Genomic DNA, 26,513 nt, shown 5'->3' with positions numbered 1-26,513 from the left:
GCTCTGATGTACTTACTGGTCCATCCATAGCTCTCAAGAGGCTGCCTAAAAAGCTTCGACTCAGGGATGCATGAATGGAGCTTTTACAAGAAAAAAAAAGACTATGCAGAGAAAATATAGTAGCAATATCACTCTAACAGCTCTCCAGCATCATGCCTTTAATGCAGAGCTATATATAAAAGATATGCGAGCTGTAACTCTAGTTTGGGTCATCGTAGAGATACAGTATAAGCATCTGAAATCAGAGCGAAAGCTTTCATTTGAGACTACTTTGGGGACTTTCCAATCAACTGATTTGACTGCCAACAGATAGATCTTTAAATTCAGCCTAAGTAACTAGTCGAAAGCTGAGAAATGCTCAGGAAGCAATCAAAATTGAGGAAAATTTATTCAACATAGTTGAATATGGTGATCACAGGGCGCAAATGGCCTATTGGTGAGGTCGAGCTCCACTTGGGCTTGGACTTGGGCTGCCTGGGCTCAAGTCCAGCCTGTGGCTCGTTCACCGCATTCCACTCTCCACGCTCTCATCCATGTTTCCCGCCCTAGCCTCTGTTCTACCTGTAAAATAAAAGCAAAAAAGCCTCAAAAATAAAAAAGACGGCAATCACAGTGTTGGTTTGCAGAGAGTGGCTTAAGCTGGCAGTGCTAGCATCGCCAGCCTTCAGTCCCCCCTCTTACAACTCTGTCTTTACTTTATAAATCAAAACTGCTACGAGATGTCATCCCTCGACTGTGCTGGTGAACATCTATACAGTAGGGCAGTGGTTCTCAACTAGTGGGTCAAGACCAAAAAGGGGGACACAAAGCCCTTTTCAGGGCCGAGAATATTTTCAGGGAAACAAAAATTGTGCAAAAAAGTCTGTGAAACTTCTTTAAAACATGCTTCCTATGCCCTCTCTTTGATTTGTCATCAGCTTTGTACTGCATGTGGGGGACCTCAAGGATCCATCAAAGGTCCTTCTCTGTTCTCCATATACACGCCACCTTTAGGTCACATAATCCAGAAACACAAACTCTCACGTCACTCTTATGCTGATGACACTTAGCTCTACCGCCCAATCAAACCAAACAACCCATCTGATCTCACCTCTCTCATAGCCTGTCTCAATGATAGAGATACCTGAATGGTCCACAATTTTGTTTGTCCCCCAGATGCCACCAAACTGGTCCTCAAAAACTTAGGTCACTCATCCTCATATATTAAGCCCAATACTAAAAACCTTGGATTCATTTTGACAGCACCTTTTCATTTGATAATCAGGTAAAATCGATTGTGTAATCCGGTTTCTTTCAACTCAGAACCACCTCAAAGTTAAAACCAGCACTTCCTACAAATTCTTGCAGAGAAGGCAAATAAAAACGCAACAGACTCAGATTGCAAGGTTCGAGTGTGTGACATTTTTTCGGGTTATGGATCTGAAAAAAATGCATCCAAAAATAACAGACCCAGTGTGTAAAGACCTTAATACAAGCAAACACTGAATAATATTTAATCAAAATGTTCATTATTACAGTTACTTTGCAAGAAACATGACTCTGATTTACTTCTGCCACCTTTGTAATAGCTTAGCACTTAAGCTAAATATCCCTGGCATCGGGCCAAAACCTTGTATCTCAATTTTTCATGTATTTTTTTCCCCATTAAATCAGTGTTACTGGTTACCTTTACATCTGTCAGTAGGATTTTAAGCCAATAAAAAGTGTCGACTATTCTGACTATGACCAATCAATGTTAAATTATTCAAAAAATATAGCGTTGGTGATTCTGAGATACTAGATTTTGGCCCGACATCAGCAGTATGCTAGGTAAAAGTAGGGACACATGCAATTAGCCAACTAAACAGTTTAATTTGGATCCCTTCGTAGTCTTATGAATCAGTTTACCAAAGCCCACAACTCCAGTCAAACACTCCATCTAAACTGTAATGCAGTTGCCTTCCACTAGTAGCCACTGTAGTTGTTCTTAATGACTTCAATCTTACTGCCACAATGCTTTTAACTCTGATATCATCAAGTGTTATCAACTCATAACACTGATAGTATATTGTGGAACAGGGAGGTTTAGCTTGTAGAAAAGTAGTTGTGAGAGGTTGTGTCAGATTATACTGAAATATAACTGAAGCAATGGGTGACGATATTCAGCACAGGAATGTGCACATTAACCTGTAAAGAGGATTAAAGGTCGGTGGTGCTAGCACTGCTAATGTTAGCCTAATTACTGTTTCAATGTGAAGTTGGTTGTATATACTCAACTTTAGACTAAGCGGTTAAACTAGTGATCAGATGGATTGCCTTGAAACATCCCAAGCTAAAAGTAGTTTAGCATTAAGGACATTTTCACAAGTGTAACTGATAGTCAAGTGGTGCTTTGCCATTATGTAGTACCAGCTCAGCTCCACTAGACTCTGTTTGGTTTCTCTGATTTTCCATCAGGGATTGTACCTGTTCCCTCATACCTTTTTTGTTATCATCTCTGGGAATCAAAGCGAGTGTTAAAATGTGACATCAAAGACACCGCCGACCACTGGGTGGTCAAAGAGTATCACCACCTGGAGTGTGACTGAGTTGGATGTCCACCTGGGAATCAAAGCCCTATCATTGTTGGCTTTGTACTATTATACAACTTCCTAAACTCTCCTGTACTTTTCAATCTTTCATCTCACTTCTTTCAAACCCATTTCCTTGCTGTGTCAATAAGCCACAGACCGAGGACCAGGTATACTACTGCTGCCAATGGCCTCCATAGTTGCTGTTTGGGATGTCACAGCAGTGTCAAGCAGCTATGACAACCCCACCTATTCTGAGGAGGAACCATCAGAGCACATACTATAATGGGAAACAAAGTGCCTGGCACCAAAAACTGTGTAGTGGAGTCAAGCTGAACCAGTTCTACATACAGAAAAGCACCAAAAGAGATGCTATTCAGCAAAATCTCACTATACTCCATGAAGCTTGAGCTCCTATTGCAAAAAAGAGATGTAATAGTATCATTTAGATGATCTATTTTTTTTATTCAAGACAAATCAAATAAAAAATGAGTTATGGCAGCTGTGATATTTTACAGTGAGACCAATCTGACCTGTGTGATCTGACCATTGGTGTTGAAGAGGGCAAAGGGGCAGAGGAATAATGGGGTTGAGATGATAAGAAACACTTAATGACCCCCAAAGGAGCTGTCAGAGCTCTACAGGGGAGAGAGACATAGACACAGTGAGGGAGAGAGAGGCTTACTGCTCAGAGCACAGATTATAGAGGAGAGCATTAGTCTGTTAGACCAACTCTGTCCACTTAAACAGATCAAAACTAACCTCCAGCCTCTTGAGACCAGCCGCTCTCCCACACCACTTTCACACACAGAGAAATGTCTGCGAACGCTCTTCTCTATCACCACGTCATCCATAAAAGGGATTAAATGGGCTTCTCAAACATCTGGGATAATAAAATGGCTGAAGAATAATATATTTTGATTCTTATTACTGATTATATACATGTTTTTGAACACACACAGTGTGTTTATTTTGCCACAACTGGGCTCTTAATTAACACAATATCAAAAAGACGATGAGTAGAGATGCACTGCTCAGCTCTGTCCACATCAGATGCTTTTTCTTACACACTGTGCATTAAGGACTATTTACCAAACAGTAAACCACCATTTTTGTATCATGGGTAAACGTCACATAAAGAGGGAGAAAAGCTGCTAAAAGGTGGCTTTTCTAGTATGCAGTGTAAGCTACATGTAAAGCATTCTGATATTGCAGAGCCTGCTCATGATTAAACAGCTTATCTCCCTCATTATGGAAAATTCATAAAAAAAAAAACAAAAAACAGTGGTTTACTGTGACATAAATACACCTTTAACGATACAGTTTTTATTAATAAAGTAAAGTAAAGCTGAGCAGTATGTTTCTACTCGACTTGGAAATGTCTAGTTGGGCCACAATGTATGGGCTTCAACTGAATGGCAGCTTCCAGCAGTAGTTCATGCTTCCTTGTGAGCAGTCACCTCAACCTGAACAAGAAAACAAGATAATAACATTATTTTCTACACAATGGGCGCCAAAATGGCAAAAACTTAATGATCCTAAGAGGCACTTTAAGTTTGATTTAACTGAATACACCAACTCTTGAACAATATGCTGATTTTCTTTCTTTCAGGGAGTTAGATTAGAATATCATCATCACTTTCTCATGCACCTACCACTGGCAGTTAGCCTATAGCCTAGCTCAGGGGTGTCCAAACTATTGCCCAGAGGCCAAATGCAGCCTGCAGTCAATCTTTAACTGGCCAGCAGCAATGAGTTCATTAATTTTTTTTTTTACGTGACTAAATTGAGACAACACTGTAAACATTAAAAATATTAGCAACTAAAATAATGACAATATATGGATTTTTAACAACCTGATGGATTATAGCAGCAAATAGCAACAGTTTTCCAGGGGTGGAGCCAGTGCCACCCAGGGCCAACCAGGACCCCTGAAACCTGAATGGCCACCCAAAAATCTTTCAGTTTTTCAAATTTTAATTTTTCAATAATTAAGCATATTTTAACCCACAGTACATTTGATAGGTTTTATTAGCTTTAATATCCTCAAGGTGAGGTAAATGAAAGTAGCCCCACCATCCTTGTACATATCTGTATATGACCCAGTGGAAAAAGGTTGGACACCCCTGGCCTAAAGACTGTAACGATTGAAACCCTTTAGCCTGAAAAACATTTTTCCACCAACACCCAGAAAGCTCTCTAATTAGGTTGTAACCTTTTTTATCTATACGTATGCTTAACTGGAAAACCAACAAGTTGCATTTTGACTGGGTGTTTTGTGTCACATCAATCAGTGGTGACCTTCCGTGGAATCATTTTATAGCTTGCACAAATGAAAGGAGTTAAAAAAAGTATTTTTTCGTCCCACATTGGTTCTGTAGAGATTAAACAAACAAGTTATAACATGTTTAAATGAGCTAGGATATTCTCTATGTAACTACATTACCTTCAAAAGGAACCAGGCAAGCAGTTTCCACATCTCCTTTCTTTATATAAAGCTAAGCTAAAGCTCTCCTGGCTGCTGTTTCACAGACATGAAAGTGAACATTTTTTATTCTTTCTTTAAGATAATGTCTTTCCAAATAAGACAATTTCAACAAAATGCTCAGTTTTAGAGTCATAACAGTCCAGGTTTTGTCATTGTGGTTGCTGTGATAGACACAAAATAAGACACACGTCAAAGACAGGTCCACAGAAAGCATAAACTTCTCCTGGAATCTGCCATCCTCATTCATGTTTGCACTACCTACTTGTGATGAACCACAATGAATTCTCTCCCATTGGCTGCCTTTACTGTGGCCGTGTAACACCGTGGACCCTAGACATTTTCAAGTTGAGTAGAAGCAATCAACTCACCAATTTCAATGGCTTACTTGCTTGAATTGATGAGTCTTTTCAATAAACACTGCACTCTATACTGTGTATTAACTAACCAGTAAACAACTGTTTTTGTGGCATGGTTGAATTTTGCATACTGAGGAGAAAAGCTGGCAAAAGAGGCCTTCCTGATTAAAGCTGCAAGCAATATCAGAATGCTTTGCAAGTAGGGCTGGGTTTAGTTTTCGGGGTTTTCCGATACCACTGCTAAATAGTTTTTGAACAGTGCCAGTGCCCAGGGTCTGAATAGATACATTTAAAAGGAAAAAAAAAAAGATTGAACACATGCCTATAGAACATACAAGGACAATGGTGTACCCTCTTTAAGTAAAGCCGGGCATGAACTATTTAATTTGATTCAGCCACAAAATTTGAGTCACACAACTCATCTGGGAGTTACGCCAACTTTAAGGTAGAAGTGTGTTGTTTGTTGTGCTATGTGCAGAGGGATACGATGGCTGACCACAATCCAACTACGGCCTGACCAGCTGCTCCTGACTGGTCAGATGGATTTCTGAAATTTTTGAAATCTGAGTTGTACAACTCCAGACATCTCCCCCAGTGAGAGCAGAACCACAAGCAGAATCCTCAACTTTAGGGTATTTTTTCCATCATAAACTGACAGTCCACATCTTAAATTATCATAACAACAGCAGGAAATACTTTCTAATTTGGGTGTAAGGATCCATCATTGTATACTGACACATTAATTGGTTGATTGATAATACAATCAGATCGATAGAAAGTCAAAACATCAATCTACATCAATGCTTGAAGCATTGCTTTATTTTGAAATTCCCCACACACACCTGTTGACAGTTTCCACCAAGGCAGCGTCTTAAACAAGCTAGTGTTAGCAGGAGTTGCTTGAAGTTTACAGCTGAGGGAAAGAGGATTTTCCCTACTCCCTCAGCTTTATGAACATATTTCAAACAGAGACTACACTGGGGTGGGTCTCTTGCTTTATTTTCCCAACTTCGACTGCAATTTTATCCGTATCCAACCACCGTTTGAGATCCCGGATAAAAACCACTCTCATCTTGGTTTAGCTGAAGTAGTGTGAGTGAAGTCTGACGCAGACTGCTGCAAACAGAGAGGGGAAAGTCCGCCGCTGCATGTCTCCTTTGATACACTGATTTTATTTCGTCGTCTCATCTTAGATGTATAATGAAAGTACAAGCTGTCTGAACGTGATGTGGTTCAAGCAGAACAGCTGCTCCCCTTAAACCCCCAGCCCCCTTACTCTTGTTATGAGGCTGCTCATCATCAGAGCGTTCTTTGAAATAAACTTTGCTCCAAGGCTTTCCTCTTCATTTAACAAAATCAAGATTGCAATAAATAAAAGAAAATGTAAATTCCTCAATATCAGTATCAAATGCCACAGATTTAACCTCATTTAAATCTCATAATGTACAAATAAATCACAAATGAACTGTATGCCACATTAATAGGCCCATGTGTAAAGTATGACGGGATGATAAAGAGCAGAAATATCCATCCGAGTCCATGTGTGTAAATAAGTTCATGAAAAAAATGTAAATGGGAAAACAGCCTGAAAATTTTCAATCATGATTATACAGGGTTGCAGAAAAAGTACAATTAGATGCTTCAGAGTGATCTGAGGACATGTTACTTTAAATGTTTGCTGTTTTAAAATCAACATGTTTTAACACAATCGTCCACATTTTGTTCCTAATGTAAAGGTAACCAGGAGCTCTCAATTTAAAGTGATTAAACATTTACTCTATTAAAAACGTTACTGTCGTTAAACACAGGTTGTTGTTTTTTGGTTAGAGATTTTTTAGTAAATACAGTGACCTGTCTAATTAAATAGCAGAAACTCATTTTTCTCTTTCACTGTGGGAAATGTGTGCATTAAATCGCCTGATATTGATCGTAGGCCCCTATATTGAATCTAATTGAAATTGTATCATGGCAGATTTTGTGGTACCAGAAAACATCGTATCATTGTCCAAAATATCAATATTGTATGTAATGAAACAGTTGATTTACAACCCTACTTTCTAATGCCGCCCCCAACTCTCGCTGTAATAAAGGAAATAAAGCAGCAGGAAACACGCCTATCCGCGGACTTCCAGACAAAGAGGATATGACTGGATACGACTTCAACCTCAGCGTATTAGACCTTTTCAAAGGAAACTCCACAGATTAAGTCAGAGTTTGTCCTGACTTTCCTCGTACAGTGTAAGCAGATTAATCAGGTGCGATGGTCGTACATCATAAGAATTTCTGTTGCACAGCGTGAGCTTACGACTGTACCGCCATGACTGTCATAGAGTTAGCTTGAATTCACACAGTGTGTGCCTGGCCTTAAAGGCTCAAGCAAAATTCATATAGTGGCGACGCATCAGATGCAAATAATAAAGTAAATGGATCACAAGAGATGCAGGCAGAGCAAAGACACAGCAAAAACAAAATTGTTAAAAAGAAATTTTGACTGCTGAAATAAAGTAACTGCAAATAAATTATAAAAATTCCACAACCCATTTTCATGCTTAAGGTGTAGGCACTGGTACCATGTTGGCACCGGATTTCCAAACTCACCCCTATATCTGTGAGTGCAAACCAGGTAGGGCACCTTTAACAGCTTTTCTTTCTAATTATGTGAAACTCATCCATGAAACAAAAATGGTGGTTTAACTGTTTAGTTCTTAGTAATTGTTAGTTTAATATTTTCTGTGGGTATAATGTTGGTAGTTGAAAAAAGAAACCCAAGAAAGGATTATTTCTTCATTTCTGTCCTCACTTACTCCATCAAGTTTCTACTTCCTTGCCTTTTGAGGACTCAATCTTATAATCATTCTTCAGAAATCACGATTCACTATCAGGGCTGCCAATCATCCTTGAAAAGCTGCTTTCAGCTTTTTCAAGTGGTGCCAATCTCATTTTCAAAATCAGGCACTTCAAATTTTTGCCCAAAGAAGAAATTTGTCACTTACTTCAATAATCTGACAGCCCTTTAAGGACTTAAAAACTGTTGATTTAACAAAGAATTCTCTGCTGCTTTAGAGCTTCTCTTCTCCAGCGTGTCTTCATGTAAAATTTAGATCTCTATCTCCGCCACATGGCCCCCTGACGCAGAAGCCTTGGCCAAGCCAGGGACAGTAATTGCGAAAGAGAAAAGAGGGAGCAAGAGAGAGAGCAAGCGATTTCAGGACATTTCATCACTCCAGACTGGAGGGCGTCTTGGAGATAAGGGTCGGAGATTCAAATGGAGGTGGAGGTGAGGTGGGATGTAGAGGTGGGGTCAGACCTACAGGTTGATCAAGCTTCCTGTTTCACCTCATCACAGCCTCTTTAGGTGACCTTGTTTCCTATTCATCAATCAAGCAAGGAATAAAGTTGCAGGACTACCCCTCTTTATCTCAGTAGAGCTGCTATAATTCAATTAACGCCGTGACAGAGAGGTGAGGAGAATTGATGCCTGATATTGGAGAAACACCCCGTCGGATTAATTACCCCTCATCGGCTGCTTAAACGCCTTTTAAACTCTAATCTGCCTGAAATTGTAATAACACCATCGGTAATCGAACACAAAAGGGAAGAGCTTGCAATCTATTTCTGTCTGTGCTGGATTAATAATGGCTCATTAGTAATAGTATTAATTAAAACACGCCTTACTGTATGACAGCGAGGTAAAAAGGGGACAGAGGGGAGGAAGGAATTATCCTCTTCTGCAATCTTCTCATTGTGTTTGCTTTTACTGTTTGATTCCTGTGTAATGCAACTTTAATCAGAAAAGTAGGTACGCTCTTGTCAGATTGTAATGAGCTCATTAGAATCTGTTTATGCTTGTCTGTTGAAACATTAGTTTTACTCGTGTTTAAAGTGAACATGTGGGAAATAAAAACTAAAACCTTCAAGTAGTCCATAGTGAAAAAGCAGTAATATCTAATTTATAAATTTTGCCACCGCATTCCGACAGGTGAGTGTTTGAAGCACAAAGAAGTCCTTTTGAAAATCGTTTCATATTCAAGAGTAATTTAAACCTCTTTTGACTGATTTCCAAGAGTAAAAACCTTTCAGTAGCTTCACATTTGCTGCAGTGAATCTTAAAGCCAAGAGATTCCATGCATATAATGTAATCATCTGCATAAAAAGAACCCCTCTTATCTTTAAGAAACTATCTGATCATTCCTAACATCACTGCATCAATACACAGATTGCCTGAGCTGCCACATCACATACAGATGAGCACTCACACAAATTCACAGCTTTGTAATCCAAACCCAAAAGATGCAAACAGTGAAACAGCAGTACCTTCCGCTCACGCAGAGCTTCATCCTGGAGACCAAGTGATAAAAATCCTGCTGCGGGAGCTACGCCGTGGGGAGAATGGAGAAAACCCCCCTCTCTCTTATGTATGTGCTGTCAGGATTGGCTTTCCCAGCTATTCCCCTTAAAGCTCAGAGAAAACCCCCAGCACACGCACGCACCACCGCTGCTGACACTGCTGCTGCCGCCACCTCCAACACCAGCACGCCACTCCGGCAGCAACAGCAGCAAGACAGAGACGGAAAGAGAGAGAGACAGTGCAAGAGTGGAAAGACAGAGAGGAAGAGTGGGAGGGAAGGAGCTTAAAGGAAGAAGACAGGGAGAATGCGGGGGCGTGAGGATGGAGTGCTGAAAGATATGTGCAAAAAAGAGAGAGAGAGAGGGGAAAGCTTACCTGATCGTGTCAATGTTGCTCATCTTGTCATCAGGCACCTAAAAGGAAATGACAGCATGTTAGTGGAGGGGACCCGTCAAACCGGCTGCCAAGTGGAGCATCACTGCATCGCAAAACAGATACGAAACATACATATTCAGCAGGCACGATTCCCCTCATTCCCTCTGTTTTTGTTTATGTTTAATCCCCCCTCCTCCTCCCTCGCTCGCTCTTCTTCCCCCTTGCTCCCTCATTCGCTCCTCTCCCACTTCAACTCCATCTGACTGTCTGACTGGATGCATCTGTGCTGAGCCGAGGTGAGAAGAGAACAATCATATCATGCCAAAGAGTGCGAGAGGGGAGAGGGAGAAAAGGAAGGGGGAGGGAGGGAGGGAGGGGAGAGCGGAAACCTCCATTGCGGCCAGACTGCAGATACATGGCAAGCCCCCCCATGAGGGAAACTGGCAGCAACTCAATATCCTCGTTGAAGGTGCTGAATCGGTGAGAAGACAGCAGGAGAGAGAGAGAAGAAGAGAGAAGGAGAAAGAGGAAGGGGGGACTAGATGGAAAAATGAGGGAGAGAACTGGGAGGGGAGGGGGGGGAACAGGTGGTTCAATCTGTTGAATCTTATATCTGAAGTCCCAGGTTGTTAGAGGAGACTATATGCTGCATGCTGCAGGCCATTTTGCTCTAGGTGATGAATAATGCACCACTTTGAGACTATTTGCCCCTTTATTCATGTTTCCATTCAAGGTTTTAGGGATCAGTAAAAAATAAAACTATGAAACAGCAGACACCATGATCAGCAGAAATGGGCGCAAAATCAAACATGTAACTTCAAGCAGGAAGGCTGAAGACCATACATTAATATCTCTCCCTTCTTCATTCTTTCTCTCTCCCCGCTCTGGTGATCAGCTGATTATGGGCATTCACACTATTAAGTGTCAATCAGATTCTGCTACAACCTCTTTTGACCAATCACTGTGCACCCATCATGTTTTAAATCTGTCATTTTCTCTTCCACAGTCAGCCTGTTGTGTCAGTGTGGATGCTGCAACCCTCCTCCACCCCAGCCACTCCATTTAGCTCATTAGCATCTAGTCCAGATCCTCACAGGTCTTTTGCTCATCTCATCCTGCACACTTCAGTCTCCTCCTTTAAGCCACCTCATTAGGTTCTGGTCCAGCGTCTCAGAAGTCTACTCCTCATATGATCCTGCATCCCTCATCAGCACCACCATCAGTGTCTAGACTCCACAGGTGGGCTTCAAGTACAAAAAGTCATCACAATAAAGTCTTATCACCAAAGACGTTGAACATGTCTCTTTCATTAAAAGTTGTAAAATAAATTATTGTTAAACTCAGATTAAGTCTCTCCTCTTTGAACTGATGTTTAGAATAACAATCAAGCCAATAGTCAAAGCTGATTTTTTTCTTCATTAGTCTTTTGGTGAAACATTCTTACAACTCCAGCATTTCTCTCATCTTTGATCACAAAAAAATCACATTTTCCCCAAAAAGGTATACCTTTATTAAAAACAAAGTTACTTCCACATGCAACAGAAGCACTACTGTCCTTTCTACAGGTATTTTTGTAAACCTTTCAAGTATACAATTATGTAATTCTATAATTGCACAGCCTGATATTGTAACTGCAATTACAATAATTGGTGTTTTTTTCATCACAATTAAAAATATGTGTTTATATTGCTATCGGTATCGGCCTAAATGAGTTTGGAAATATCAATATACTGGTGAGCAGATGGACCAGTGGTTAGGTACAGTTGAAACCAGAAGTTTACATACACTACATAAAAAGACACATAAACTTTTTTTCTCACCGTCTAACATTAAATCAGATTAAACTTTTCCTGTTTTTGGTCAATTAGGATTACCAAAATTATTTCTATTTGCTAAATGCCAGAATAATGAGAGAGATCATTTTTTAGACAATTTTTTATTCTTTTCTTGAGAGTCAGAAGTTTACATACATTTCATTAGTATTTGGTAGCATTGCCTTTAAACTGTATGACTTGGGTCAAACGTTTTGGATATGCTTCCACAAGCTTCTCACAATAGTTTGCAGGAATTTTGGCCCATTCCTCCTGGCAAAACTGGTATAACTGAGCCAAGTTTGTAGGCCGCCTTGCTCACACATACCTTCTCAGCTCTGCCCATAAATTTTCAATGGGATTGAGATCAGGGCTTTGTGATGGCCACTCCAAAACATTGCCTTTGTTATCCTTAAGCCACTTTGTAACCAGTTTGGCAGTATGCTTAGGGTCAGTGTCCATTTGGAAAACCCATTTGCGCCCAAGCTTTAACTTCCTGGCTGATGTCTTGAGATGTTGCTTCAGTATTTCCACATAATGTTCTTTCCTCATGATGCCATCTATTTTGTGAAGTGCACCAGTCCCTCCTGCAGCAAAACAACCCCACAACATGATGCTGCCACCCCCATGTTTCACAGTTGGGATGGTGTTTTCAGGCTTGTAAGCTTCCCCCTTTTTTCTCAAATGTAATGATGGTCATTATGGCCAAAAAGTTCTATTTTAGTTTCGTCAGACCACAGAACATGTCTCCAAAAATTAAGGTCTTTGTCCCTGTGTGCATTTGCAAACTGTGATCTGGCTTTTTTATGTTTCTTTTGGAGTAATGGCTTCTTCCTGGGAGAGTGGCCTTTCAGCCCATGTCGGTACAGGACTCATTTGACAGTTGATAATGACACACTCTTACCAGCTTCAGCCAGCATCTTCACAAGGTCTTTTGCTTTTGTTCTTGGGTTGAGATGCACTTTTCGGCCCAAAGCATGTTCATCTCTGGGACACAGAACCCGTCTCCTTCCTGAGCGGTATGATGGCTGGACATTCCCATGGTGTTTATACTTGCGTATAATTGTTTGAACAGATGAACGTGGCACCTTCAGGCATCTGGAAATTGCACCCAAGGATGAACCAGACTTGTGCAAGTCCACAATTCTCTTCCTGATATCTTGGCTGATTTCTTTTGATTTTCCCACGATGTTACACAAAGAAGCAGTGTGTTTCAGGTGTGCTTTAAAATACATCCACAGGTGTGCCTCTAATTAACTCAGATGTTGTCAATAAACATATCAGAGGCTTCCAAAGACATGACATCATCATCTGGGCTTTCCCAGATTGTTTAAAGGTATAGTAATCTTAGTGTATGTAAACTTCTGACTTTGAAGAAAGTAATAAAAATTAAATTAAAAATTGTAATAAAAATCCTTTTCTCATTATTCTGGCATTTAGCAAATAGAAATAATTTTGGTAATCCTAATTGACCAAAAACAGCAAAAGTTTAATCTGATTTAATGTTAGATGGTGAGAAAAAAAAGTTTATGTGCCTTTTTATGTAGTGTATGTAAACTTCTGGTTTCAACTGTAGTTCCCCATCTGTGCAGGTGACACGGGTTCAAGTCTGTCCTGTGGCTCCTTACCTGTATGTCTCTCTCCACTCTCTCACCCCTGTTTCCAACTCTATCCACTGTCCTTCATTAAATAAAAAGACCCAAAATATCTTCTTTCTTTTCAGAGAAAGAAATATCAATAAAACAGATATTGTCAAAAACAATATTATGCATCCTTACTTTCAATGGTTAATGTATTTATTTTTGTTCAGTGTTTGATGTTTACAGGATGTAAAAAACAAATAATGTAATTCACATGAGATTTTAAATATATATTTTTAAAGAAATGCTTTCAAATATGTATTTTTTCTCTCATATTGTGGAGTGACTTTACTGAGTCCGTCTAACATTATTTCTTTGGAAAACCTTAAGTTTGTCCCAGAGGCTGCTGCTGTTGTTAAAACCCTCAACCTTTACAGAGGGAGATAAATTTGTGAAGTTAGATGGAGTTCACTAAGTGACAATAGAGCTGATTGGCCTTCTGAGTGTAACTTCATGTTGGTCAAGCCACATTTCACAATAAAAGCATCCAGAGTAGAGATAGACATTTTAGATCAGTGTTACTCAATCCTGCTCGACCAAAAAGCCAAATTGTTGAAAAATACCTTCGCAAGAGCTACAATCTAAGTGGTGAAAAGTGTCGAAAATTGGTTAAAGTGGCAACATTAATAAGTTAAAAGTGGCAAAATGGTCAAAAACCAGCAAAGAAGTGGCAAAACATGGGTGAAAAGTGGAAAAAAGGTATAAATTGGCAAAAATGGGGAGAAAAAGTGGAAGATAATGAGTTACGAGTGGGAAAAAAGAGTCAAATAATAGTAAAAACATGGCAAAAAATGAGTGAAAAGAGGCTAAAATGGGCAAAAGTGATAAAAAGTGATAAAAATGGGGGGAAAAAATAGATTCAATGACAAAAGGCAGCTGAAATGGGCAAGAAGGGGCAAAACCTGCCAATAGCAAAAAGCAGGATAGAAGGCAAAAGCTGGTGAAAAAAGGCAAAAAGAAGTGGCTTAGAAAGGCAGTAAAAATGGATTAAAAGTAGAAAAAAGGGGAGAAAAAGGAGAAACATTGCAAATAAGGGCAAAGGAAATATATTGACAAAAAATAGAAGTTGACAATCAAAGCCAACTGCACAAGAGTGGGAAACAAACTGATTAATGTAACTTACAATGAATCATTTCTGAGGTTAAATTTTACCTTTTGCAAGGTTTTCTGGGGGAAAAATATTTCAAATGAAGACATAAAAGAGCCACAAATCGTCACAAAAGAGCCACGCCTTGAGTATTGCTGTTTTAGATTGTTATTCAGTCAGTCTTCCAAAATAGAGGGAAGGTATATTCTTGCTTAGGTTGTCAGTGATCCTTCTTACCCAATGAGAGCAGAGGTTGGTTCATTTTCCTCTCAGTCAAACCCAAACCATGTGCACTGTTGCACCAGCACCAGCACCAATCAGCAAACTGCAGTGTGTCTATTATGTGTGTAGCTTCACTGTTGAGGGAAGTAAAGGTAAGCTTGGCACACATATAGAAGGGTGCCAAAAAAGTAGGACAGTAAGTATTGGTTTTTTGGGACCCTTTCAAACATCTGATAATGAAAACACAAATAAACATGTACCGTGCTGTACCAAACTGAACTGGATTACTTTGTGAAAACAGACTATGAGAGACAAGGGGTGATACTGGTCAGTAAGGATAGCTTTGACCTTCCTCGTAGCTCTGGCTCTATATAGTAGGGAGAGGTCTTCAAATGTATCACTGCAATTTTGCCACACATTTTAACAATGTTGTTCAGTCTGTCCCTATTTCTCAAAGACAGGGACTCACTTTGATCACAGATAAATGAGGAAGTTAAAACAGACAAGACAGATCTAGAATCAAACATACTAAGAAAGGATGTGTCAACGTAAAACCTTCTCAGCTATCGATAAAAATACATTTGGTGGTGGATTTTAGCTCACACAGCATCTGTGTTGGCATCAGATGTCAGGTTGCTGTTTTCAACTGTGACCAGATACTTGAACGGCTGTGCAACTTTAACAGTCTGGATGTGAATAAAAACAGGAGAGCTTGGTCGAGGCTTTTTCCTGAAATCACTGATCTTTCTTTCAAAAACATTTGTATTCAGGGACGAGCGCTCCACACATCAATAAAACCATCCACCACAGAAAAATTATGAGCAGAGGTGCTGGAATAAATAAATTCATGTAAGAATCAAAAATATGAATTCCTTTGATTCTGAATTCATGCAAAATTTTCCAAGATCAATATTTTGAAATGTTCTTTTTTACTTATTAATTGCATTTTCAACAGCAGCCAGTAGCCAGGAGTACAGCAAACCTGCACCATCTACATCTTCTCTGATGCACCGATGCTGCAGGAGGAGCTCGTACATTAGCACTATTAGCATCAGCACTAGCTTAGTCAGTAACATTTACATCGCAATACAAGCTCAAGTCCATTTGCCATTTGTCATTGTCTATGGAGACGTGACTTACTCAGCTTGTCCCATTTTCCCAAAAGAAAAGTGTTACCATGGATTCTACGATCCCTGGATAAGAGGAAGCCAACGTGTGCTATGTGTGCTAAAGAAAAAATGTAGGAACAAGTAATTTCCACAAGTTCACGTCATTCACCTTGAGTAAAGTAAGTCAACAACATCAGACAATCAAAATAACAGGATCTACTCAAGATCCACTGTCTGTTTCAGGCAAAACATCTATTTAGTGTTTTTTTGTTTAGTTTTTCATTAAACTTATTTCTTCTAGGCATATGTTAGACAAAACAGAAAATGTTCAGTGTTTTTTTAACAATATCCTATTTGGAATATATACATATATATAGTCACAGGTCAATATGGTCACCTTTTACAACATAAAAACTACTTTTTATCAGCACCATCAGCAGTAAAGGCCTTAGATTTATGTTTTTTTATCCACTGACAAGTTTCTGACCACTTCTTTCCATTCTTATGCCCACACATTTATTTATGTTGAATTTTTTGGCAATTAAAATGTCGTATTTGCGTAAGGTGTTACTTTCTTTATGGTATTGTAATCAGCTGATAAAAATGCAACAAATAGGCAAAAAATTAAAAATCTTCAACACATTTCATTAATGTCAGAAAATAATTTACATCATCTTTGTGCACAGCAGACTGAGAAGGGTCTAACTGTAGTCTGTTCATCTCTGACTGTATATTTGAGACACCATCTGGGTTAGAACAGAAATACACGCAAAACATAATTACGGGACAAACCTCACCCTCCATGAAAACATTCCAGCTCTGTTAGCTGCATAGATTAAGAAGCTACATAGCTAATGTAGCTATGTAGCTAACATGGCTAGGCTAAGCTCACAAAGCAGCTGCATCATCTACGTAGCTACATTAGCTTTAGCTATGTTTGCTAAAGCTCACGTTGCTAAAGCTCACTTAGCTACAATGCCTCATTTAATAATGTTAAGAATGTAGCTATGTTAGCTTTAGTTAAAGCTAATGAAGCTAAAGCGAGCCACCAGGATGTCAATTAACCAAAGACCAGTAGGTGTGCAACATTTTTCTTCTCTTCCCTCTACCATGTCTGTGTTTGACAAGAAAAAAAAGAAAACAGTTTTATAATTTGGCTATAATCAATAAATGCTAAATATAAATAAACTTCTAACATGTCTGGTGATGAATACAAATTGCAATTCTGATACTTTGACAATTGTATACAACTATGCCAATTTTCAAAATTCTGAATTCTGGTAAAATCGGCACTCTGCAAACTCCAGTGGTACAGATATCAAAATGATTTTAAATATTCTGCTTTGGGAATTGTTTTGCAGTGTGAGGGGCTTGTGTTTGGAGAAAATTCTGGGGCAGACTGTTGGGGTCTCTGGCCTCGGGCCAATCAGAATTATTCAGTGAGCTTTTCCCCCAAAAGAAGACATTCTGAGTTTGAGAATTTCAAACAGATATTGTACATAAAACACCCCAACGTTTTTTTAAATATTTTTTTGAAATAACTGTGCATGTTTAAAAAAAAAATCAAATATTTCCAGACATGAGCCCAGATCTGATGATCAGTTTTATTAAAACACACAAGAAAGGTGCAGTAGAGGGATAAATCCATCAAAAATTGCAAGCAAGCTCAGATATGTTGGTGCCGAAGCACTGCCAATGTGTTTGTCAAATTTAGAAAGTGTGTGGGAATGTGCTTGCAATCTTTTCATAATTAAAAACATGACATAAACTAATATTTGGTGCCTAAAACTTCTTTATTTTGGATGTAAAGGTATTTAAACAGGTATCAGTCTTGTTTTATGGTGCTAGTATCATATCAAATTTAATATTCCAATATCATGAAAACTGTAACTGAGAGTGGCATCTGTGCTGACATGTTTTCAGTTTTAATGATTAGTTAGAGCAGGGAAGTTGTTTTAAGGATCAATAAGTATTCATGCATATTCTGTGGGGTTGTTAATTAAAGATTCAACCTCTGCAGAGACTCACATCTCCAGGGTCAGTGTGGAAACATAAAAAGAGGCAAAATACCTCCAGAAAAATACGAGTGTTTAAAGCCGGGGGATATGCTTTAACGAACTGAGTTTGTATCTTCGGCAGCAGAAGGCCTGTGTGTGCATGTGAAAAATGTTTCAAGTACAAGGACTCGTGTGAGGAAACTTTGCAGCGGCACACACTTACACACATTCGTACAAATACACTAGACTGAGACACACACCAACAGGCTCACATGCCTGCCTCTCAGCCCCCACACCACCCACCTTTTTTCAAGCAGTTGCTAAGGTGACGGCAAAGGCTGAATTTTAATCAGACAATAAATTAAGGCAATGTGATCTTCTCCTTTATTATTAAATGACAGTGATGCCATTTTTGGAGATCTGTCAAGTGTGGTTTTTTGGGTTCGGAGAGGAACACAGTCAGGCTGTCAATTAGAACTCAGAGAGCAATAAGAAAGCTATATTTGAGCAGAAAAGACACAAGACTGTGCTTCTAGCAACAAGTATGGTATATTTTCAAATAAGAGAAGGATAAACAGATCAATTATCTCTTAATACTGAGATAAATGTCAAGCTAAGACTGCAGATACGCTCCCTTTTAATGCAGTAATTGCTAATTGAGCCTTCATGGCTGTGTTCCTCTGACATGCACTCTGCTGCTAAAAGTCGGGGGAAACCACTGGTTGCTGTTCCTGGAGAGACACTGTTGTTTTAAAAGGTTTCTGCACCCACCATTGTTTTAGTAAGGGTTATGTCTCAAGCTGAGTAAATGATAGATGTCACACGATAAAGGGCTGTAAGTGGGCTGAGTCAGTAAATGACTGCATTGTTCAGTTATGATTGTGTGGAGGAGCTGCTGATGGGTAGAATGCTAATGCGCAGGCCCATAAAATCCTGCTCGCTGGTCAGCATGAAGCACCACTCCTGTGCACGCTCAGCGACATTAGCATTGATCTGATAACTCCTGGATCAGCTGAGTGGCAGCTTGTCTGTGTGGCTCCACAGACAGGGACAGTTTTTTGTCATTTGAAGCCTCCAGGCTAAGACATAAATGAGGCTTTTCCACATTTATCTAAAAGCATGATAACGATATTTTCAACCATTCATTTCAGGAACAAAGCCAGGGAACTACACAACACACCAAACATACCCAAAATAATTGCTCACCACCTCACAGAACAGCATCATACCTCAAACTCACCACATCTTAGAATTTTATCATGTTTCTAGGCCAGATTTACTTAAACTCAGAAAAAGAAAAGTATATTCACACTATTGGTGCAACATCTGTTCTCCTCTCAACAATCATATTTTCTTCTATTGCATGCCATCTTACCAAAGAATAATCCACCAATTTACTGTATATGTAAGTCTATAAAAAACCTACCAAGCTATAATTTACTTAATATTAAGACAGTGTGGGCTTTTGGTGGGGCACTGACCAGGCCAAGGGTCCTCCCAAGGGACTTTTTTGGATCATCAAAATCTATTCTGATGCTATAATATTCACTTTTAGACCTTTTTTTTTTACACTGAAAATACAAGTCGTAATCACTGAAAGTAGTTTAAGATGTGTAGTGCATGCACATCTACAAAGGCAATATCCTGAGGCCTCCTGGGGCAAAAGGCCCCTGGCAATTTCCTACCTTTGCCTAATGGAAATACAGCCTAAGCAGATCAGGTTAAAAGTTACCTTTGTCCTAACTTCTTATGTAGGAAACATTTTTGTGTTGTAACATGAAGAACATGAAGGTGCTAAGAGACACTTCTATTTTTATAAACTGATTTGAAATAAGGAAGGGGCGGGACTCTATGTTTTCAGCTTTATTCTGCCCACACTTGAATACATCATTTGTGTTTTCTTCATGTCAACTGTTTGATGTATTGTCTGTAAAAAGTCTTTTGCACTTCTTTCTTCAGTCATGTTCAGGATAAAGATCAAATCAAATACAAATCCAATCACTGTCAATTCATGTGTTGTGGAAACAAGCAGGGCTCATAGCAATGACATATCATCTCCTGTAAATGTGAAGTTAACAGGCAAACATTTGCCTTACTTAAACACCAACAAGATGTGGAGCAACCAAGCTACAACCTCCTTGATTGAAAAATAAAGCCAATGTAATGTATAAGTGCAGCTGCAGTTCCTCAAGTGTCCACTTGAGGCTGGCTGTGGGACTGGAAGTCACATATACACCTCATGTAAAAAATCCTATTTTCATAGTAGAAATCAACATGTTGACTGCCTGGTTCAAAAAATTATTTTGATCCGAAAAGTTCAGGCCTCTAAAGGCACTATCTGGATGTATCTATAACATATCTCTTTTGGTTTTGATTAGGGTATGAGTTATGTATAATTAGGAGCATGGCATATGAAACTGTAAGCTGGCATGATGTAGCTGTTTGTCAGGACGTTTAAGACCCAGCTCAGCTTCATCTCTTTGTCTCTTACTTGATTAATCAAAATTTAATTGAGATAGCATTTTAATATGGCGGCAACTGCAGACTGAACTCAAAAACAAGGGGTTGACCAATATTGTTTCAGGATAGATACAGATAAAATCTATCCATCCAGTTTCTTCTGCTTATCCAAAGCCATGAACTCTGGTTAACGACTGAAAGAATGGGATTTCATATGCAAGCAGCTGAAATGAGATTTCCCTAGAGGGTAGCTGGGCTCAGCCTTAGAGACAGCGTGACGACTTAAGCCATCCGGAGGGAACTATGAGTAGAACTGCTGCTCTTTTGCCTCCTGGGCACCTCCCTTTAGAGGTCTTCCAGGCATATCCGGCTGGGACGAGACCTCGGGGAAGATGCAGAATGTGCTGGAGGGATTGTATTTCCTGTCTGGTCTGGGAATGCCTCAGGATCACCCAGTAGGAGTTGGAAAGTGTTGCTGGGGAGCGGGATGTCTGGGTTGACTTGCTCAGCCTGCTGCCACCATGACCCCGCCCCAAATAAGCGATACAGATACAGATTATTAGTAATTCATAAGACCAACAACAGATATTTGGAGCTGTTATGCAGTTACAACAGTTACAACAAGAATTACACTTTTGACTAAATATAGAATTTGATTTGGAAAAGATAAATAAGTATAACTTCAAAAAAGAAGAGTTGTTGGCTCTGAAAACTGAAAAACATCTTTCACTTCAGGATTTTGAAAATACTCTGATGCAAATCTTTCATTCAAATTCTTATGGTAGTAAATGTGATCAGTTATCAGTTAAAACATACTTAATACAACAAATTAAAATTGCATTTCATAATAATATATCTTACTACTTGATTATAACCACTGAGCAAAATTAATAGACTTTTTAATTAATTAACATTATCAGTGATCGGTAGAATGAAATGCCAATACCGATAATTGACAAAATGTCAATTATTACCCCAGATAATCAGCCAGACAGAGTATCAGTCAATCTCTATCAAAAACACTCTTCAGTAACCAAATGGCTGATGCCACTTACTGTTTTGTTCTTGTCATCTATAATCTGTAAGTGCAATATTTGTGATTTCCTTTACTTGTTTTGATTTTTGGTCATTTTGACCAGCTATATGCTCCTCTATGTTTGTCAACTACCTACCTTGTGTGTCTCCCTGCTGTTCAAGTTGGTTTCACTGAGAAGAGCAAAACATTTGAAAAACAACACTTTCAACAGCAGTGAGATTAACCTGTAGACTATAGGAAGTATTGTACAAAGCCAAAGTGAGGTAAGCCATTTGGTTACTGAAGCTGCCACATTTAAAATGCTATCTCAAACTTTCAACCTATACAGCGTGTGTCTCTTAAGATATGAACTAGTCTGACCAAAACTACTTTTTAAACCAAGCTGTAACATGTTTATTTCAGCATTTTAACATGGATGTGTATGTGACTTCTGGTGGTTCTGCAGCCATCCTCAAGTGGACACTTTGGAAACTACATTTTTTTTCTTTGCTTTTCCAAATGAAAAGACTAGAAGTACACATTAACAAGCTGATGTCAGCAGTGTTTTTGTATGACGACTGAAAGTCCGGGGATCACACACTTAACAACTGCGCCTGATGAGAGATCACAGACTACATAATTTGTCAAACCAACTAAAGCCAGCTGAACGTATTAAACACTCATGCAAACTCTTTCTGACACTATTTCCTGTGTCCCGCCCTGTCTTTTTCATCAGCTGTTGGCAACATGTGTGCGCAGTATGGTTGGCAATCAGTCCACACAACCCATTTGTGTCTAGATTCAGCTCAAAACATTCAAACATGTTTGGTTGACTATAACTGAGGTCGGGCCAGGTCTGTTCCCCTCACATACTTGCGGATTTGTGTATTCCCCCCTCTCACAAAGAGATTTTTGTGCCAACTAGCCATGCCGCCTGTCCCAGACTAGTGTAGACTGGTGCAGACTTTGCCCAAATGGGCACCGTGGGTAAAATCTGGCATAATACTCAGAGTCTGTTCTCAGCTTTACAAAGAAAAAGTTACAAGGACAATTGAGCTTTCAGCCCTAAACATGACAACAATATGATGAATAAGCTCTCTTCAGTATTTATAATCTTTGAGTAAGTCTAAAAAATAAATTGCTTTTGGCTGCACTTATGCCAATAAGCAATGACAACTGGTATGTTCTGGATCTTGTCCAAAATGACAATCTACTTGCACTGCTAGCAGATACCATCAGACATATACATAAATAAAAGCTGCATCAATGATTGGGTTGAAAAGTGGGTGTCTCAAAATAAGCTACTCTGATGGAAAATTGTCATGTACAGTGTGTTGGTGGCAAGCTTTGTGGAAATACTGCTACTAATAGCAAGTTTGTAAAACAGTAAATGCAAAGGTTTTCACCAATGAATAAAAGCTGCACAGAAGTGGTCAGCATGTGTTAACTCATTCATTAATATGCTGACTTTACAGTATTACTCAGAATCTGCTTTGGTGAATATAAAAGCATATTTAGAAGTTATACGGCCTTTGAAAAGCTGGTGGAGACCAAAAAGCGAGCAAAAATTATGTTATCTTCAAGGCTGATGACATGTCTATGCTTGGCGCAGTACTTGTTTTTCAATAAATAATAACAAAAAATTGGTGTTGTAGGTTATAAACAGTCATATGTAAGAAGGCAGATGCTAAAAAAGTACCATCTTTACTGGCCCCTATGCTTGTCTTTTTGTTAATGTGTATTTTTAAGCAGATATGGAGACGTGAACATAAAAGAATATTATACAAATGACACAATGAAAAGCTTTACTTTTAAACTTTAAGCTTAAAATATCTTAGCCATTTCATTTATGTAACCGCAGACTAGATTACATCCTGTAAGCTGTAGTTAAAATCTTCATTAAAACTAATCCCCACAGACTTCATGTTTTGCCCATCTCTTCCTGTACTTCTGTACTATTGTACTTGAGACGACAGAGTGAGAAAGAGCCATAGAAAAATCAAGAATAGCTTCCTCCAATCACCCAAAGACTTCATTTATTCAGACATCACTTCAAACTCGGAGAAACAATTTCCGCTCCAATCATAACATATGTTCTGAGGCCTGGCTTTGATTAAAGGCTTGGATGACTTTCATCACTCACCATGTTGATGCCCCGGGGCAGGGAAACAGATCTGTAGGGGTATCTGGGGAAGTCGAGATGAAACTCCGGAAAGGGACTCTTTAACTCAAACCCTTGTCGGAACTGTGGAGGAGGTGGAATCACATCTTCGGGATCTGTCTCCGGCTGTGGTGGTTCACCTATTTCAATTTCCAGTTCCACTGTCTCCCCGATATCTGTTTCTAGGTAGACTTTCGGGGTTGGGTCAAGAGAGGTCTGCTCTTCTTGGGTTGTCTTCTCCTCAAGTACTGAGCCTTGATGTTGAGCCATTAAGCAGGGAAGCATGGGGATCACCTTTGTCCCCCCTTGAGTTATTTCTTTGGGATGAACTAGGGTTGTAGTGACACTGGAAGGAGAGCCTGGCCTCCTGAATCCTTGAAGGCTTTTAGGGTCGAGCACGTTGAGCGTCACCTCATCCAGAAACTGTGAAAACTTCAGTCTGGCTTCCACCTTTTCCTCACAGAGCTGCTGTACTTTGACACTTTTAGTGCTGGCATGATTCCGAGTGAAACCCCTCCCCTGACATAACCCATCCTTCTCTGGTGATGCGTGAAATTTACTGTAAATGCTGCCTTCTCCCAGCTCTGCCTGGGGTTGAATGTCCTTGTTAGGCCCTCTGGAAAAACATCCTGCAAGCTTTCTCTCTTTTATCAGTCGAGTCTGAAAAGCTTCCTGGCTTTGCTTCTTGATAGAGCTGTGCAGAAGACAGGTGGTCCCAGAGCCCCAGCTGTGCAGACTGCAAGTTCCTTCGCTGCTGCTTCTACTGCTTTTCCTGCTGCTGCTCCCTGAGCTGATACTGGGGCCACTGGTGCTGGAGGCCTGGCTTGGGGAGGATTGGTAAGATGATTGGCCTATCAGCTCTTCCAGCCAGACCTGATCGTGGTCATTCACAGGAGAAGAAACGTCAGACGAGGCCCAAGACTCCAGAAGCGGTTGGCCCTGCTGTGCCATATCTCTTTGGGAGAGTACACAGGCTGTGCTGCGAGTCCCATCCACTGGATAAAATTATGTGTGCAGGAACGTGCTCTTTCTCTAATTGTTGCAATCGGCAAATGACCCATGGTCCAGTGATCAGCTCCAATTTTAAAACAGTTCTACCCCAATCCTGTCTCTTTGTTGTGCAATCTTAACCCTGAGGACATCCAATACATTTCACTCCAGGCTGAACAGATGGCCTCCCTCAGTGCCAGAAAAATCCCAAGCTGTGTCAGACAAGGACATCCACGACAGAAAAAATAAATGCAAAAAATTCTTGAGATGCCCTATTAGGCCAGGCTAACAAAACTATCACAGATTTCTCCATATTTTCCTACAAGCACCAAAACTGACAATCTGAAGTCACAGTCAAAGACAGAAAAAAAATCACAGCTCTTCTGTTGTTCATGTGCAGAAGCCTCAGGTTTTTAGTTTAATGAGAGGGAATTGAAGCAAGTGTCTTCACTAGTTGAGCAGAGCTCACTCCACAGCTGTTCTTAATGAGACCCGTCTATTGATAGCGGAAAGCTTTTTCAGCTTTTTCCAGGTCAGTGGTTGTAGAAGAGCATTGATCTAACAGAGCACATGGCAGCTGACACACAGACACAGGCTAATGGATGGGCTTGTTGAGTAATGGATGACAGTAATCTTATCAATATCTCTCATTAACAAAACAGCTGTGTTTATGACGGTCTGAGACATGTCTGAAATGGAAAAAGACTTTCTATTACCTAATAATGGCTGGCCTAAGAGAAACACATTTTATTGAACACAACTCATAGAACTGCACTAAAAGTTGTTGCATAACATACAGTTGCCCTGTTTACATAAATGTGTTAAATTTCCTTTGAAAAAACATTAATTAGCCTTTTGCAGTGGGCGTGGTTAAAAGATCACTGTCACTTGCATGTCTGTGGTTATACACAGCTTGAGGCATAAAGCCCTTTTCACACCGCCGCACGGCAACTCGCTGCCTCCAGTCATTTGAATGAGGGACAGGCGGCAGACGGGAGGCGGTTTCAACCGCGGCGGTAGGACCCAGAAGCGGTTGCCGCCCACATGAACGCGCACAGATTTTGCCCTGCTGCTCGAAATTCGGCATGTTGAACTTTCTGGCGGCAACCGCCTGGCAGCAGCCAATCACTTCGAAGGAGGGAGAGAACCCAGAAAAAGCAGTCTTCGTGAGTCCAAGCAAACAATGGAGGAGCTCATAATGTTGGTGTATCCTGAATATCCTGAGCTCTACAACACGGCTCTACCGTCGTATAAAGACAACTAGAAGAAAAATTGTGGAACCAACCACCGAAACATATTCTCTAGGGGGAATTATTTTGATGACGGAACTGTATTTTTCCATTCATTTTATAGTACATTATACATGTTAACATACAGAGATTGTGAGGTACTCTACCGTGTTTTTGGCGAGGGGTGTGTGATGGACTTGTGGGTGGGCTCTGCTGTGACGTTCACCGAAGCACCTCTACGTCATTGCTGCCTCGTACCGCAGCGGCAGCAGCCGCTTTAAAAAACGCTAGACATTTCGGGGGACTCCTCCAGCAGGGAGGCGGTTTTCAGGGTAGTTACCGCGCGGCAGTGTGAAAAGGGCTTTAGTCTAGCTAAGCTGAAAGTCATTGAATTGGATAAAACAGCTAACCTGGTGTAACCTGGATAAAAATTCAGTCTTTTTTTCGGTTTGTGTAAAAGCAAGTTCAAGCATTGATAATTTGCTAAATGATGAATTTTAGGAATGTTGCTGGCAGTGCTAGACAATCAATTAAGTTTCAATTACGATTATGATTTAATCTTCCCATGATCATATAAACAAGATAATCAAGGCCATAAACCTCCACTGTAAAGTATGAAAATAGCCTCTAAAATGAGGAGTCATTAAAGTTTTATTGACGTGCATTAATTATAACT

The 26,513-nt window shown here is 39.8% G+C and overlaps 1 protein-coding gene across 6 annotated transcripts in view; it reads right to left on the bottom strand.

Annotated features, from left to right (window-relative positions):
• si:dkey-174m14.3 (uncharacterized protein LOC563117 homolog) overlaps positions 1-26,513 on the bottom strand; it is a 79,730-nt gene that overhangs the window by 40,826 nt on the left and 12,391 nt on the right. For 4 of the 6 annotated variants that reach the window (XM_041806195.1, XM_041806196.1, XM_041806197.1 and 1 more), the window contains one exon: positions 10,117-10,154. In XM_041806195.1, the coding sequence (XP_041662129.1) occupies positions 10,117-10,154 (38 nt within the window). Of the gene's footprint in view, positions 1-9,707; positions 9,943-10,116; positions 10,155-26,513 lie in introns of those variants that run through there. The other 2 variants (XM_041806199.1, XM_041806200.1) reach the window with 1 other exon arrangement.

The sequence above is a fragment of the Cheilinus undulatus genome, linkage group 14, assembly GCF_018320785.1.
Source record: "Cheilinus undulatus linkage group 14, ASM1832078v1, whole genome shotgun sequence".
In the NCBI taxonomy this organism is placed as follows: Eukaryota; Metazoa; Chordata; class Actinopteri; order Labriformes; family Labridae; genus Cheilinus; species Cheilinus undulatus.
This window is presented reverse-complemented; position numbering and strand designations above follow the sequence as displayed.